This window comes from Macaca thibetana, chromosome 14, assembly GCF_024542745.1.
Source record: "Macaca thibetana thibetana isolate TM-01 chromosome 14, ASM2454274v1, whole genome shotgun sequence".
Lineage (NCBI taxonomy): Eukaryota > Metazoa > Chordata > Mammalia > Primates > Cercopithecidae > Macaca > Macaca thibetana.
In genome coordinates, this window is record NC_065591.1 from 66350388 (window position 1) to 66367192 (window position 16805).

Here is a 16805-nt window from a genome sequence, read left to right on the forward strand (position 1 = left end):
CCAGTAGGGCCAGTCCTGAGTGACACAGGAGTGTCACTTGAGTGTGAAGGAGGTAAAGTTTGTCTCACATCTCACTCCTTTCCCATACACTCCCTTTGGTCTTCTGTGGCGTTCCCACCCCTACCCTGGCCTTGGACCTGCCCTGATTCCTCTCCCTCCCCACCACCACGTCTCATCCCACCTGTCCCCATGCATCCCTCCCCATCTCAGAGACCAAGCATGCCTTTTCTCAGGGACCTTTTGGAGTCAGATCGGCAGGGGTTCAAATTGTGGATTTGGCTTTTATTTGCAGCCTGAATTTAGACAAGTTACCTAACCATTGGGGGCCTCTGTTTCCACATCTATTAAATGGAACTAGTAACAATCTTTACCTCTCAGAATTACTGTAGAATTAAGTTAGATAATATATGTAATACACCTAGTGCTGACATGTATTATGTGCTCAACTAAATAGGTTTAAAAAAAAAACCAGATCTGGGCACTGACCCCAGACTTTCTTAATCCCTTAATAGTTTGTTTCCTGTGGTGTTTCTTTGACTCCCAGAACTCTCTGTGGTCATCCCCAGGCACCTATTAGGGGACGAACATCATAGCACACACTAAGGCCAAATCTCCCTGGTCTCATTTACAATTGCACCAACCCTGATTCTGGTGGCCTCCTACATTCTTCTAGCCCCACCCACAAGCCAGATCAGTCTGCCTCAACTCGCCTCATGCCCACAGACCTTGGGCGGGGATACAGAGATGAAAGTGGCTCAGAAGTTGGAGGAGAGAATGGGAAGGCAGACGTGAGAGGCAAGAGACCAGTCTGGAAAGAGAAGCAGAGGCTTATGGAGGGCTTTGAGAGCCCAGGAGGCAAAGGAAAGCCATGGAAAAGCTTTAAACTGGGGAGTCCCATGATCAGATTTGCATTTTAGAATCACCACTGTGCTCACAGGAATGGAGAACTAATTGGAGGGCAAGACTGGAGGCAGAGAGACCACGGAGGGGCTATTGCAGTCATCCTGCTTTGAGATCATGCTGGACCTGTACCAAGATGGAAGCTGTGCTGATGGGCAAAAGTACAGATTTGAGAAACACCTAGGAGGTACAATGGGCAGGCTTTGGGACAGACTGGATAGGATATGGGTGGAGAGGGCAAAGGAGCCGTCAAGGACAGGATTGAGGTTTCGGGACTGAACACATATGTGAGTGTGGGGCACTTGGCATAACAGGCAGTAAACATTATTATCATTAGTAATACAGTAGTCCCCCCTCATCCTTGGTGATACATTCCAAGACCTCCAGTGGATGCCTGAAACCACAGTTTGTACTGAACCCTAGATAGACCATGCATAGATTTCTTTTGCCTTCTTTACAATTTCACAGATAGAAGATTCACCCTTACTGTAGATCTTAGCAAACTCACTATATCATTTTTTTCCTTTCCTTATTAATTGAGAACTTCTACCTTTTTACTTAAAGAAAGCACTTTATGGCTTCTCTTTGGCATATCCAAATTGCTGGCATTGCTACTCATGCTTTGGCGCCATTATGAAGTAAAATAAGGATTCCTTGAACACAAGCCCTGCAGTGCTTCAATAGCTGATCTGATCACTGAGACAGCTACTAAGTGATTAACAGGTGGGGAGCATCTACAGTGTGGACACGCTGGAAAAGGGATGATTTACGTTCTGGATGGGACACAGAGCAATGGCAACAGAATTCACTATGCCACTCAGAATGATGTGCAACTTAAAACGTATGAATTCTTTATTTCTGGAATTTCCAATGTAATATTTTGGACCAAGGTTAATCATAGGTAACTGAGACCTCAGAAATTGAAACCATGAATACAGGGGGACTGCTACAGTAATATTACTTCCCATTATCATTTATTTATTGAACTTTTTGTATGTCAAATATTATACACATCCATGGGCCTGGTACATGACTTAAATAAAACAAAGTCACCTCCTGAAGGAGCTCACAGCCTAGTGAAGAAGACATATAGATACAATACATTCAGTCTGACAAACGCTATGATGGTGTGAGCATAGGGTCTTCAGGCGAGGCTTTTCTAGGAACATGCCTGAGTTGGATCTTGGAGAAATTAACAAGGTGCAGGAGGGGAAGGACTTCTTAGGCAGTAGGTACTAGATGCAAAGGCACAGAGGTGGGAGTGGATGTGGTTCATGAAGGACATGGAGGCTTCTCTTTGGCATATACAAAGTGCTAGACACTAGCTCCCTTTCCCACAGTAAGTGTCCACTTGGATAGGCCACAGCTAAAGCTCTTTACCTGTCTCAACAGACTTAAAGTGACTTGACTTAGTTGATCTAATCTGAATTCTGGACAGCAATGTTTACCAGACAGATTCTAAATGTCACTGTGTCATCCCAAGCCTATCATGAGCTGGCTCCTGCCTGCTTTTCCAGCAAAACTTTCTGTGGTGGCCCTGTTTTCAGCCTCATCTCCTCTTGCTAAATTCCTCACTCTTCCACCAGCCCCCAGGCCTCCTCCTACTGTGCCTTCAAACATGCTGTTTCCTCTACCTGGAATGGGATTCTCCATCTCCTATGTTTGACCAACTCCTTCCCATTCTTCAAAAGCCAGCTTAGATGCTACCCTTTTTGTGAAGCGGCCCCAAACTTCCAGCCACTGGCCTTTCCTGCAGAACTGAGTTCAGCCCTCATTACAATGCTCATCACAAATGGATTAGAGGTACTTCTTAAGTAAGCTTTGCTTCCTAACTAAACTGTGACCTTCTTGAGAGCCAGGACCAGATCTCATTAAGTTTTGTGCTCAATGCAGAGCCTACATAGATAGAGTTGGTGCCTGATGAACAAAATCAATGATGAAAGAACAGAGTTAACAAAGAGGGAGAGATTCTGGAAGAGGAGCCAATTGATGGTCCTTAATCCTGGAAGCCTCTTTCATTCTTTTTTTTTTTTTTTTTTTTTTTTTTTTCTGCTCTGTCACCAGGCTGGAGTACAGTGGCACAATCTCGCCTCACTGCAATCTCCGCCTCCCAGGTTCAAGCTATTCTACTGCCTCAGCCTCCCAAGTAGCTGAGACTACAGGTGCGAGCCACCACGCCCAGCTAATTTTTGTATTTTTAGTAGAGACAAGAGTTTCACCATGTTGGCCAGGATGATCTCAATCTCTTGACCTCATGATCCACCCCCCACAGCCTCTCAAAGTGCTGGGATTACATGCTTGAGCCACCGCGCCTGGCCCTGGAAGCCTCTTTCTTTAACAAAAGGAATAGTTCATTATATGGGAAGAGGGCCAATTCCCTTTCAGCACTTTTACCTTGCCACCCAACAGAAATTAGCTTCTGACAACCCCCACTTTCCAGCCCCCTGCCATCTGAATGCTCAAACCACTGGCCAAACCAAATGACAACATGTACAAAAAGGTCAGGAGCCCAGAGCAGCTAAGGGGATGAGTGATTCCATGATCTTCACACATAAGTCAAAATTTCCAAACTGTCTCCATCCAAGTTCCAAGTTCATCCCACAGTCTGGCTTGAAACTCTCATGCTGTGATAAAAGGTCTTTTATGGGGTCAGTTAGGAGGGGTTAGTGCGGTTGAGAATTCTTCCCCAATAGGAAGCAGAAAAGACAACTAGAAAGAAGCTTCTGGGCTGGAGAGGAGGCTGGACAAGACCATGGAAAGGGCATCAGGAGGGGCCGGGGTGAGAGAAGAGAGGTCTGGAATTGTGGCTGGCCTGTCCCCAGCCTGCAAGAACTCAGGAAACCTGAGTGAGCCAGCCTGCCCAGGAATGTAGAACGTTTACATCTCTTCCCTCACACCCACACAGCCATACTTTCTCTATTTATTTATAATCCCCTCTTCACACAAACAAACTTGCTCCCCTCTGAGACATAAGCCCTGCTCTGGGCTCTGGCACCCGATGGGAGAGGCCTCTTAAGGAAACCAGAAGAAAAGCCTCAGCTCCTCAGGGGCTGAGCTGTGCAACCCGGGGAAAGGAACTGCATTTCTCTGAATCTGACTTTTTCCTCTGGCACATGACAGACATACAGGAGCATAGAAGGGCCTCTAGGGAGAGAACTGTCAAACCAGGAAAGGCAGCTCTGTTACCTCTTAAAGGACAGGAAGCAGGGTGGGGACTGTTCACATTCTCTTTTGCCTTGGACATATATGCTTAGATTCATAGAATCGTAGAAAGCTAGGGACTCAGAGACGTCTAGTCCTCTGTTTCCTTTCTGGGAAATTGAGTCCCAGAGAGAGATCGGGCCTTACCTAAGCTTGATTCACTCCAGCACAAACTTCAATGCCAGTCGTCAGATGTGGAGAGAATGCTTACAGAGACACCCATCCCCTACTAGGCAGGACTAGAAGAAATGGCTTTAACTTGTAAACAGAAGGCTTCTGACCAGATACAAAAAAGAACTCCTGAGTACAAGAATGAAGATGGGGTCCTGGACAGAGGTAGGGGGACGCCTGAAGTGATCTCTGTACTATACTTTCCAGGGGCACCACTGTCACGCCAGCCTTTTCTTTGAGAATATGAAGGATTCAAGGTCCCTCTCCCAGAGCCGGGCGCCATGGTTGGCGGCCGGGGGAACTTGAGAGGCCAGTCCTGGAACAGGTGCAACAGCTGGAGCAACTGCGCAGCTGTTGCTGGGCTCAGGCTCAGCAGCCTGCACGCCCGTGAGTGAGGCAGAGACCTCTGCTGGTGGGAGAGGAGAGGTGCAGAACGGCCCAGTCAGATCCAGGGAGGTCAGCCTGGAGCCGGACTTCAGGCCTTCATTTAGGTGCTCCCCACTGCCTCATGCAGACCTGAACAGGTAGATGGGGATGCAGCTAAGCTGAACAGAAAAGCAGAGTCCCCTCTGGTCGGTCTCCCACTACCTCCACTGCCACAGGCCATCCAGGCACTTTTTTCTGGTGTTTGAGGGTCTGCCTGTCCACTCCTCCCTGGCAGGGCAGGAGTACTACCCTCCCGCATCCCTATTCCAAAGGCCAGAGTGGACTCGGAATCAAGGCAACCATATCTTAGGGTTTTGGAGACTTAGAATCACTAGGTGTTAAAACTAGAATTGTCCTCAATAATCATTCACTAGAGTCCAACCATCTTACTTTACAGGGGGGAAAACTGAGAGGCAGAGAAAGGCAACCTGTCCAGGGTCACAGTTGGAATTGATGGCACAGCCAGGGCTGGATCCCTGACTTTCTGATTCCAGGTTTGCCCTCTGCATCACATCCTACCATGGGAGCTCCCTTCCTGTCCCATGCCTGCGTCTAGTCTAGGGCCTGGAATCCATCACCTGGGAATGAAAGCTTGGATTCCCATAATACACAAAACCCTTGAAGAAAAAAGATTTTTTTTTTTTTTCTGAGCAGGGTCTCACTGTGACACCCAGGTTGGAGTGTAGTGGTACAATCACCGCTCACTGCAGCCCCGATCTTCTGGGCTCAAGCAATGCTTCCACCTCAGTCTCCCAAATAGCTGGGACCACAGATATGTGCCACCATGCCAGGATAATTTCTTTATTTTTTCTAGAGAGAGGGTCTTGATATGTTTCTCAGGCTGGTCTCAAACTCCTGGGCTCAAGTAATCCATCCACCTCGGCCTTAAGTGCTGAGATTATAGGTGTGAGCCACTGCGCCCAGCCCCATGTTTTTACTTGGTAACTGACTCTCTCCTTAAAGCAGGATTGGATGGAGGGATGGAAGAGAAAGCAGAACATACTAGACACCTACAAGGGACAACTAGGGAAGTGAAACAAAGAGAGGAGCTGAGAGGAGTAGGGCAGAAAGCACTGCAGAGGGAGGTAAGAAGATAGTAGACCTCTGGTGGACACTCATCCACAAAGGGCTGATTGTCTAGAGTGACCAGCATCACCCATGTCTGTGGCTCAGCCTAGGGCTGGGACCAGTACTGGTCAGTAACCACTTCAGGGACCCAGCCTGGGTAAGGGGTCTTGTATAGGGGTGGAATTGGTGTTCAACCTGTGGCCAAGGTTGGAGGATTAGGGCTTGGCTTGTGGCTGGAATTGAAACAGTCTGTATTGGGATTAGGGCTCAATCTATGGCTGGAAATAGAACCAAAGAGAGAATAAGTTTTGTTTGAATAGCCTGAGGAGCAAATTGTTACCTGTGTTCACAGGCCCTTGGCATTCTTCAGGGCTCCAGCACCTCAGGAGCCTGATACCATACAGACTTGAAAATTTTCATCTGTTAGCACTGTTTCTGAAAGCACCTAAGACATCACCAGATTTCTGACCCACAACACGCTTGAGATCTCACTGAAACTAAGTGAGGACCTTTGTAAGAGACCTTCAAATAGCCTCGTGGCAAATGACTATAGGATCCTTTCTAGATTCATAGGTTGTCAGCACTAAACAAAATGAGGCTCAGATAAAGAAGTGGTATGTCCCAACTCACACAGCCAATAAGTGACAAATCAGGGTCCAGGATCCAGGTCTGTTCTGGTTTTTTTTTTTTTTTTTTTTTTTTTTTTTTTTTTTTTTTTTAAGAGATGAGGTCTCACTGTGTTCCCCAGGCTGGCCTTGAACTCCTGAGCTCAAGGATTCCTCTCCCTCTCAGTCTGCCAAGTAGCTGGTGACTGGAACTACAGGTGTGTACCACTGTGCCTGGCTTTTGTTCTTTTCTTTAATAAATTTGCTGTATGACCTTGGGCAAGTCATTCTTCCTTTCTGGGCTTTAATTTAACTCTAAGTATAGGTACATCGATGGGTAGAAGCAGATGGTTTTTGATAGTTTCACCAGTTCTAACATCCAGTAATCTTAACATTCCCCAATGAGTGCCAGTCCACCTCACCCTAATGAGTTGGCTCCAAGTCTTTTTCTCACATGTCTGGAGCTCTGTATTTACCAAGCTGTAGGGAGATGGAATACTGGCAGGACCTGCTGAGAGGTACAGAGCTGAAGGCCAGGGAGGCACAGAGGAGGGAGATCAGACTGGATCAAATCACCACGGAGAGTTTGCTTGAAGAGGTATGACCTAGGCAAGGCCATGAAAAGCTGACAAGATATAGGAAGCAAAGAAGCAGGGTGTGGGTAGAGTAAGAGTCTGGTTCTAGGACATCTTTCTAAGATGCATCAAGGGCAATGATATCTGGAGAAAAAATCGCATGGACTAAGAACAAGGTGTGAAGTGGATGGGAGGCAGGCATGGAGGGTATCCTGTGCAGTCTCTTTTAAGAAATAGAAGGCAGGTGTTAGGAGGAAACACTCAGGGTTCGAGGAAGAGATATTTATTGAGTACACAGCATTGTGCTGGGCACTTTATTACCTCCTTTAATCCTTCCGAGAACCTTTCAAGTTCTGGATTAGTATCTCTCTTAGACAGATGAGGAAATTGAGGCTCAGAGAAGTTATGACTTACCAAAAGTCACACAGCTATAAGGGGCACAGCCAGGACTTGAATCCAACACTGAGCTAATTCCATTACTTGTTCTATGTAATGGAAAGACTTCTATGAGTCTTATGCTGCTGGCAGGCCAGAGACACTCAGCCTGCTCTCATGAGTAGAAACAAGACTGTAACAAAGTCCAGCACTACCAGCTCCAGAATGTCACGTGCAAAAGAAAGGCATAGATGGAGGAGCTGAGCTGGGGAGAGGAAAGAACACCAGACTAGGAGTTGGGAACACGGGTTCTTAATCGCAGGCTGTGCCATGTATGACCTGAAGAAACCCACTGCCCCTCGTTGGCCTCAGATTCCCTATGGGTATTTCAGGGTTTGAATGAAGCTCCTTTCTTCTGATTAAGAGAATGTGGTTTGGTTTCCCATCCTCACAATATTCTAAGAGATTGGCCAGGCATGGGGAGGGGGCCCACCAGCCTATTGTGGGGGCAGTGAGGAAACTGAGGCTCAGATTGATGATGTAACCTGTTTGATGTTACACTGTATCTACGTGGAAAAGCATAATTGGGAACTGATTATTTTTGGAAGCTATCAAGCGCGTCTTATGCTAGCCGCTTTACCTGTTTTCTCTAATTTAATCCTATCAACTCTCCTAGGATTTTTACTTCCGCTTTATAGATTAGGAAACCCAGGATCAGAGAGGTGCTCTCCATGACGGCCTCTCAGCAGCTGGCATTCAGCGGGGCTGGGATGGTGAAGACGCTGGTCTATCTCACTGTGCCCTGCCTCCTCCCAGTCTCACACTGCAAATTCAGGGTTCCTTCTAGACACTGTGAGGCGGGGAATAAAGCATGGGATCTGGAACTAGAGTTCTGGCTTTGGATGGCTTACTGGCTCTGTAAGTTTTAGCAAGTTCCTCCTCCTTACTCAGCCTAAGTTTTCTCACCTGTAAAGTGCGAATGATAATACCCACCTCACTGGAGAGTTGCGAGGATCAAAAGAGAGAAAGGAATGGGAAGGTTATCCTAATTACCTCTCATTTCTGTCGAATGACTCTTTCCAAAGGCAAAAGGCCTTTTCTTCTCCATCACACTCCTTACCCTTAGCCAGACATGCCCGACTCCCTTCTAGGAACAGTAAGTCCTCCCCCAACCCAAAGCACAGTGCCCTGCCCTCTCCCCCGCTGCCCTCGGTGCCCCTCCTCAGGTCCCTGGCAGCAGCCCTCTCTCAGTTCTGAGTCGTGCCGAGTTCCTCCGGTCCCCCGGCCCATACTGGTCCTCACGGAGTCTCCACCCCTCCGGCACAGGTGCTGCCTGGACGGTTGTCAGAAGAGCTTGGGGTCCGGGTCCTGGCGCTGTCCCGCACATTCCAGGGGCCGCATCCCTCCTCTGCCCACTCAGTCTCCCGGTCTACTTACGGGCTCGAGCGTGGGAGTCCAGAGGAAACCAGAGCAGCGCGAGTCCCAGCAAGGAGGAGAGGACCCTCACCTCGGGAACCATCCTTCCTTTCCCCAGGGTCAGGCCGCTGGTCCGGGAGCGGAGTCGGGAGGAAGGGAGACGAAAAGGACACTGAGGCACAGGGGCCACAGATCAACCCACAGATCTCGGGAGGGCTGCTGCTAGAGCGGGGTCGAAGAAGGGTCAGGAAGCAGCGGTGGGCAGGAAAGGAGAGCAGAAAGAGAGGACTAAGGTGGGAAGAAGAGAAAGGTGGAAAGAGAACGCGGGGAAAGGCGGGAGAGATGGAGAGACGGAGGAAGGTCCAGCAGGAGGGAGAAGCGATCAAAGAAAGGGGGAAGGTGAGAGGGAGAGGAGGAGAAAGCAGGGAGAGGACCGGCGTCTGCCGAGCGCGCAGCGCCGGGCGAGGCGCGCGGGACCAGCGGGTGTTCCGGGCGCGCGGGCTAGAGGCGGCCGGCGCCCCCTGCTCGGTGGGCTCGGGGTCGGGCCGCCTGGTCCTGGGGCCCGGCGGGGCGGCGGTCCCGGCGGCGGCGGCGGCGGCGAGGCGGCCGCGGAGGGAGGCTGAGCGCGGGCCGGCTGTGTTCGCCAAGGGCTCCAGGCGCCGCGCTCGGGCGCATTTGTACTTTGCCGCGGGAAGCAGGCAGCCCGGCCTGGCGCTGGCCTAGCGCTGGCGCCTCCTCTGGGACACCGCGGGCTCGGTGGATTGGCCACCCGAGAAACAGGCCCACTTTTTCCCCTCCTCTCTCGTGCGGGTCTCCCGGACAGACGCTCCAGGCGCGGCGCCGAGTGGAGGCGAGGGGGCTGCGGAGGGGGAAGGGGCCACCCGGGCCACAGGGTTTAACCCCTGACTCTCCGCGACGCCCAGAATGCAGGAGGGCAGAGTCGAGGGAGACCTCAGGTGGAACTTTCAGGTGGGGAATGCTGAGCTGTCGGGGCTGCGGGTACCGGGAAGGCTCAGAGTAAGGCGCCCGGCGGTGCGTGCCCGGAACTCGGCAGATGGATGGAATGAGAACCCTGGCGTTCTTAATTCAGTTTGTGGTCTTCAGCACGCCACCTAAGAGTCTGTTTCCCCAGCTTTAAAATGGGCATTTTAAGATGTAAAAATATCTACTATCTTCCCACGATTGTTGCTAAGATGAAATAAGGTAATGAACATCGAAGCACCCACCCCACAAAGGGTCCTAATTCCAGGTGCCTACAATACCAGTTGCCCAGTTCCCACTCCGTCTGCCCATGCGCCATTCTCAGGTTGAAAGCCGGCCCATAGGGATCCTGTGCCTTCCCCTGGAGGTCTTCCTCTGCTCCCCACTCCCACTCCCGAATCAAGGCAAGATCTCTTCTTTGCCTTTGCAGGTGAGGGCTGTACCTCTCTGGGAGTGATGGTCACCTTCAGTCATCTTTAGGGAGAGCTGGTTGTCAAAGAGTTTTCTTTCCCACCAGAAGGGGAGTTCCCTGAGGACAGGGCCCTGACACCCCCCAGCCCACAACTGGTGCTCCATCTCTTGTGTTGAATGAATACATGCTCTAATAGGACCCTAAGAAGAGAATAACCAACTCTGGCCAGACCAGAAACACGCAGACTCTGAAATCAAAAGGGCAGAGTCGTTGTCCTGGCTCCATCCCTAACTTGTTGGGCCACTTTGAGTAAATACATCTATCCTTGCTTTGGACCCCATCTTTCTGCCCAGCTTCTCTGGAAGAGCTACTGGAGACTCCAAAGAGTGCCAGAGGAGTATGAGATGGGAAGGGATGCTGAGCCATATCCCACTCTGGTAGGGAATCATATTTCCGGCTTTAAACACTTGGCTGGCTGGCAGTAAAGTTATCTTTCTGGGCCAAGGCTGGGCTCCCCATTGCACTGTGCTTTCAGGGTATTACCCCCAACATCTCCACCCCACAAAAGAGAGCAGTAGGAGGAACCAGTGATCCCCAAACTGGCCCTTCCTAGGGCTCTCAGGATCAGGGACAAACGTGATCTGTCCAGCGCCCTTCAGGCTTAACTTCTATCTAATCTGGCCAGTCTCTTCCTTTCCCTTGAGTATTCTTTATTTTAATAGATAATGCAAACTTATGCATGTCACCATGCTTCCCTTTTTGCCTTTGCTTCCAGGGAGCTCAGAGTTAAATCCCGTGCTGCTTAATTGCATAAACAATCTCATCCCAAGGGTCTGGGACAGTGATCTTTTCTTTTCTCCATCTTTGTTTAAAATGTGCTGTGCACATATATTGGTGTCTTAGATGTAATAAGTGGATTAAGATGAGGTTCCCCTACATCCTGCCCATCATACTTCAAAATAGGCCTCCACCATCTCAGCCCTCCTGTCCATCCTCATTATCCTCAGAGTTGAGGCCATCTTCATTCTTTTTTTTTTTTTTTTTTTGAGATGGAGTTTTGCTCTTGTCGCCCAGGCTGGAGTGTAATGGCATGATCTTGGCTCACTGCAACTTCTGCCTCCAGGTTCAAGTGATTCTTCTGCCTCAGCCTCACGAATAGCTGGGATTACAGGCATGCACCACCATGCCCGGCTAATTTTTGTATTTTTAGTAGAGATGGGGTTTCACCACATTGGCCAGGCTGGTCTTGAACTCCTGACCTCAGGTGATCCACTTGCCTCAGCCTCCCAAAGTGCTGGGGTTACAGGCGTGAGCCACCGTGCCTGGCCATCTTCATTCCTTACTTGAACTTTCCCAACAGCCTCTTAACAGGTCTCCTCCCGCTAATCTGGATCCCTCCTATCTATTTTCCTCACACCTGCCGTGAGAACTATGCTGATCATTTCTACTGACAAATCTGATCACATAACTTTCCCACAAAAAACCTATTATTCACTTCCTATCATTTATAGATTAAAATCTAAAATTGTCAGCACTGAATTGAACACCATGCATATTTTAGTTCCGATCTACCATTGCCACCTACCCTACACTTTGGCCAACTGCTTACCTCCCCAAACTGACCATGCGTCGTCGCACCTCCATATCTCCTCACATGTTTTCCTTCTGCCTGGACTCTTTGTCTTCCTCCATCTAGTGAATCCCATTTAACTTTCCAAAGGTCACCTCCACTCTGAGGTCTTCCCTGAGTCCCCCAGGCAAAGTCAATGTTTGGTCTTTGTGTTTCCCATTGCACTTTGAATTGTAGCTTTTGGAGTGTAAGTATTTATTTGCATTTTTACCCTGCACTGTGAGTGCAGGTGCCTTTTAAAATTTATACCTGTAATTTGAGCATTTAGCAAAGTCCTTGACACACAAAGATACTGAATAAATAATTGCTACATGAGTGAGTGAAGACCTCAGTGATTGGAAAAGCCTTCAGCCCACTATTGGCCTCAGCTTTAGTCAATGATTGACATAAGAAACAAACACTTGAAAGTTTCTGTGTCAGGCCGGTCGCAGTGGCTCACACCTGTAATCCCAGCACTTTAGGAGGCTGAGGTGGGAGGATTGCTTGCGCCTAGGAGTTTAAGACAAGCCTGGGCAACAAAGTGAGACCCCCCAACTTCGTCTGCACAAAAAGTAAAAAAAATTAGGCCAACATCGTGAGATCTCATTTCTACAAAAAATTTAAAAATTAGCCAAGCGTAATGGCACGCACCTGTAGTCATAGCTACTCTGAAGGCTGAGGCAGGAGGATTGCTTGAGCCCAGGAGGTTGAGGCAGCAGTGAGCCGTGTTCGCACCACTGCGCTCCAGAGCAAGACTCTGTCTCAAAAAGATAAAAAAGAAAGAAAGTCTCTGTGTCTTCTGTAGAATTACTATTGAAGAGAGTTGTCCATATATTATTTAATATCCTTTTAAAAAGGAGACCGAATAAATTCTTCCAAAATCTAGACAGAAAAAAAAATGCATCTCCCCACAGCAATTTGTTGCACCAAGAGTTTATCTGGCATCTGCTTGCTTCCTTCATAGCGAGCTTGCTCATTGCCTGCCAAGGCAGCCCATTCCACTGTTGGACAGCTCTGTTAGAAAGTTCTTTATATTAAACTGAAATCTGATTCTCTGTGACTGCCTGCGTTGCCCCTCGCTCTGTCCCCAGGGCTATGCAGAACAAGCCAAGTCCTTTTGTCTTTTGAGAGCTCTCTAGAGATTTGGGGCAGAGAACCCCTCTTCCATACCTTCACCTTTACCAGTCTGGGTCCCGGGACCCCTCATGCCACATTAAACATTTTCTTCAAATGTGCCAAGCTCTTGGCCCTCCATGCCTCTGCAAACACTGTTTCTTTGCCCTGGAATGCCCTCTCTGTACCCACTTTGATTTGTCTGGCAAGCTTACTTATTTTTCAAGGGTTAAGATAATTGCTAACTCCTTCACTCATGCAACAATTATTGAGTGCAAATTCTGGGCCAGACATAGTGCTAGGTGCTAGGGACACAGTGGAGAACAAGACAGACACCGAAGCTTATATTCTAGGGGCTCTGAATCCTCTTTGCTGGTCTCTGAGTTAGCTCCATTCCCCTCTATACTTCTTTGTTATAGCACTTATTACATTGTATTTTCAATAGGTTTTGTGTCACCTCCTCTATAGTGAGTTCTTTGAGAACATAGACTACTATTTAATATCTTCCCTAGCCTTCAACACACAGCTTTGCACATATTTGCTGCTAAATAAAGGTTTGTTGAATAATATCCTAGTTCCTTCAAACAGTCCTCTTGTGACATGCTATTTGTGACTAAAAGGCCACTTCCTCCACTGCAGGTTGCTTAATTACGTAAAATTACCATAGCGATAAGGATCATAGGGATCAGTGTCAAGGAGAGACTTAGCCTAGTCCATTTAATTCTGTCCATAAGATTCTAAAAGAAGATTCACCACAAGAAGATTACATAATAGAGACTCTACACCAGTGGTGTGCTGGTAAGTGTTTAACAACAGGTTCTCCAGGGGATAAAAAGTTTTGTTTTTTACAGTTGCCAACGTCTGTGGTGTAAATACTCCCACTGTGGCCAATTCACGCTACCAATGTGACATCACTGAAAGCGCAGTGGAGAAGAGAGGCACAGTGAGATAACGTTATACAGTATTTCCTCCCTATAGACATAGTAGATGTAAATAACCTCAAGAACATTGAGAGTAGTAATTAGGAAGTGATGACTCAGTTTTTATTACCTCTGTTTTAAGTGTAACTTATTTAATTATATGTTATGTTAATTTTTAGGAATGATTGTGTTCAATAACTAGCTTGCAACATTTCTAAAAATTTAACCCCTGGCTCTTCTTAGCTGGTAAAAGCCACCTCTAGTACTCTGCTTTTACATGATTAGGTGCTGAAAAGCAATGAACAAATAGACTCTTTAAAGCTGGGTTCAGCCAGTGGTGGTGGCATGTCTGTAGTCCCAGCTTCTCTGGAGGCTGATGTGGGAGGATCACTTTGAGACCAGCCTGGGCAACATTATGAAACCCTGTATCATTTAAATAAATAAATATGCTGGGCACAGTGGCTCACGCCTGTAATCCCAGCACTTTGGGAGGCCGAGGCTGGCGGATCACGAGGTCAGGAGATTGAGACCATCCTGGCTAACACGATGAAACCCCGTCTCTACTAAAAATACAAAAAATTAGCCGGGCGAGGTGGCGGGCGCCTGTAGTCCCAGCTACTCAGGAGGCTGAGGCAGGAGAATGGCGTGAATCTGGGAGGCAGAGTTTGCAGTGAGCCGAGATCGTGCCACTGCACTCCAGCCTGGGCAACAGAGCAAGACTCCATCTCAAATAAATAAATAAATAAAGCTGGGTCCAATTTATTTACATTAGGAGGAAAGTCTTATTTAAAGGACCTTCAAAGTTTATTTATTTGTGAACAATTCCTACCCTACTCCCACTCCTCAACTGAGTCAGTTACTCACCTACATAACAAATATTTATTTAGAACCTACTATCATTTTTGTATTTATTTGGCTCTCCAGATATTGTGCATATAGTTGGCCTAAATAAAAATGTCTGTAGAATGGATGAATGAATCCTCAACACCTGAAATAGTGCCTGGTGCATTGTGGGTGCTCGATCAGTATCTATGTGAGTGAGTGAATGGATCTTCTTAAAGTGAGGCTCATCCGTATGTACATGGGTTTCCATATGGCTATGTGAATATTCTCAAGTCTTTTTTCTCCCTCATTGAGCCCTCTGTTCCCAGGACAATCTGTACACAGCAAGAGGAGGAAGTATCAGGAAACCAGAATGGAGAACACATAGCCCTTAATGTCAGAGAGCCCTCATGAGGAAAACTGAGTGGGGACATTGTGTCTTCAGCAGAAGACATGGAGTGGGATCATCATTCTTCTAGAGTCGTAAGCTCTGCCACTGGCCAGAGGCCTCCTCTACTGGGACATCCTCACTTACCAAGTACCAAAGAGAGAGGACCTTGCTCTCTTATCTCCTCCACATTCAGTGGACTTTTGAAAAGCAGTTTGTTCTCAGACACTTCTTTCAATAGGTCTGTGAGGATGCAGTTAGAGCACCAGAAAACAGTGCCATACAACTTGGGTCACGTAGTCGGAAGGTGGCAGGCACTGTATCCACTCAAAGGTGGGAATGAAGAGCCCCCAGAATTATCTTTTAAAAATGCAAATCAGGCCAGGTGCCATATCTCATGCCTATAATCCCAACACTTTGGGAGGCTGAGGTGGGAGGATTGCTTGAGCCCAGGAGTTTGAGACCAGCCTGGGCAACAAAATGAGACCCTGTCCCTACAAAAAGCTTAAAAATTAGCTGGCCATGATGGTGTGTACCTGTAGTCCTCCTGAGGCAGGAGAATTGCTTGAGCCTGGGAGGTCAAGGCTGCAGTGAGCCAGGATTGCACCACTGCACTCCAGCCTGGACGACAGGGTGAGACCCCATCTCTGGAAAAAAAAAAAAGTAAAGTAAATTAGTGAAGTCACTTCCTTGCTTAAAACCTTTCCATTGCACTTAGAATAAAATCCAAAGGCTGGGTGCAGTGGTTCACGCCTATAATCCCAGCACTTTGGGAGGCCAAGGTGGGAGGATCATTTGAGTCCAGGAGTTTGTGACCAGCCTGGCCAACATCGTGAGATCTCATTTCTACAAAAAATTTAAAAATTAGCCAAGCGTAGTGGCACAAGCCTGTAGTCCTAGCTACTCTGAAGGCTGAGGTGGGAGGATTGATTGAGCCTGGGAGGTGGAGGCTGCAGTAAGCCAACATCGCACAACTACATTCCAGCCCGGACAACAGGGCAAGGCCCTGTCTCTAAATAAATAAATAAATAAATAAATAAATAAGAATGAAATCCAAATCATTTGCCAAATATGTCAATCCTTCCATGCTCTGGCCCTGTCTACACTCTGACTTCAGAACACTCTCCCTGTGCTCACTATGCTCTAGTACACGGGACTTCTTTCTGTCCCTGGGGTACATCAAGCTGCCCAGTTCCTCCTCAGCGATTTTGCCCTTGCTAGTTCTTCTGCTTGGAATGCTCTTCCCTCAACCTTTTCTACAGATAACACTTCATTCAGCTCAAATGTCACTTCTTTAGTGATGTTTCCCTGGTCCAACCTATGTAATGATGCCTGCTTTTGAGTACTTTTCTATCTTATTGCCTCATTTTCTTTCCTTTTCTTATAATTCTCAGAAACATATTTTTTCACTTGTATATTATCCGTCTCCTCCATGAGCACGAAAGCTCTGCAACAGCCTAGACTTTAATTTTCTTTTTTTTTTTCTTTCTTTCTTTTTTTTTTTTTTAAGACAGCATCTCACTATGTTGCTCAGTCTGGTCTCAAACTCCTGGGCTCAAGCCATCCTTCTGTCTTGACATCCAAAAGTACCGGGACCACAGGTGTGAGACGCTGTGTCTGGCCGTGGACTTTAATTTTTGATCACTGCTATATCCCCAGCTCCTGGAACAATGCCTAATACATAACAGATTTTTGTATGTGTGTGTGAACCTAACTTCAAGATTTTATTGTCTTCACAATAAAAAAAAGATGAAGCTTTGAACTAGGTCACTTGGCCCTTTTCTTCCTATCTCCCCCCAGTTTAAAATGCTTGCTTCTCTTAA

At 47.6% G+C, this 16805-nt stretch overlaps 2 protein-coding genes across 5 annotated transcripts in view; one reads left to right on the plus strand and one right to left on the minus strand.

Moving 5' to 3' along the window:
• The window catches only part of CHRDL2 (chordin like 2), a 34769-nt gene extending 25335 nt beyond the window's left edge, over window positions 1–9434 (minus strand). For 2 of the 3 annotated variants that reach the window (XM_050756232.1, XM_050756231.1), the window contains exon 1: window positions 8759–9434. In XM_050756232.1, coding sequence (XP_050612189.1) covers window positions 8759–8840 — 82 coding nt within the window. In that variant the 5' untranslated portion in view covers window positions 8841–9434. The remainder of the gene's footprint in view (window positions 1–8758) is intronic. The other variant, XM_050756233.1, reaches the window with a different exon arrangement.
• Window positions 1–16805, plus strand: part of RPS3 (ribosomal protein S3) — a 735956-nt gene that overhangs the window by 42064 nt on the left and 677087 nt on the right. The gene's annotated exons all lie outside the window — the stretch shown is intronic.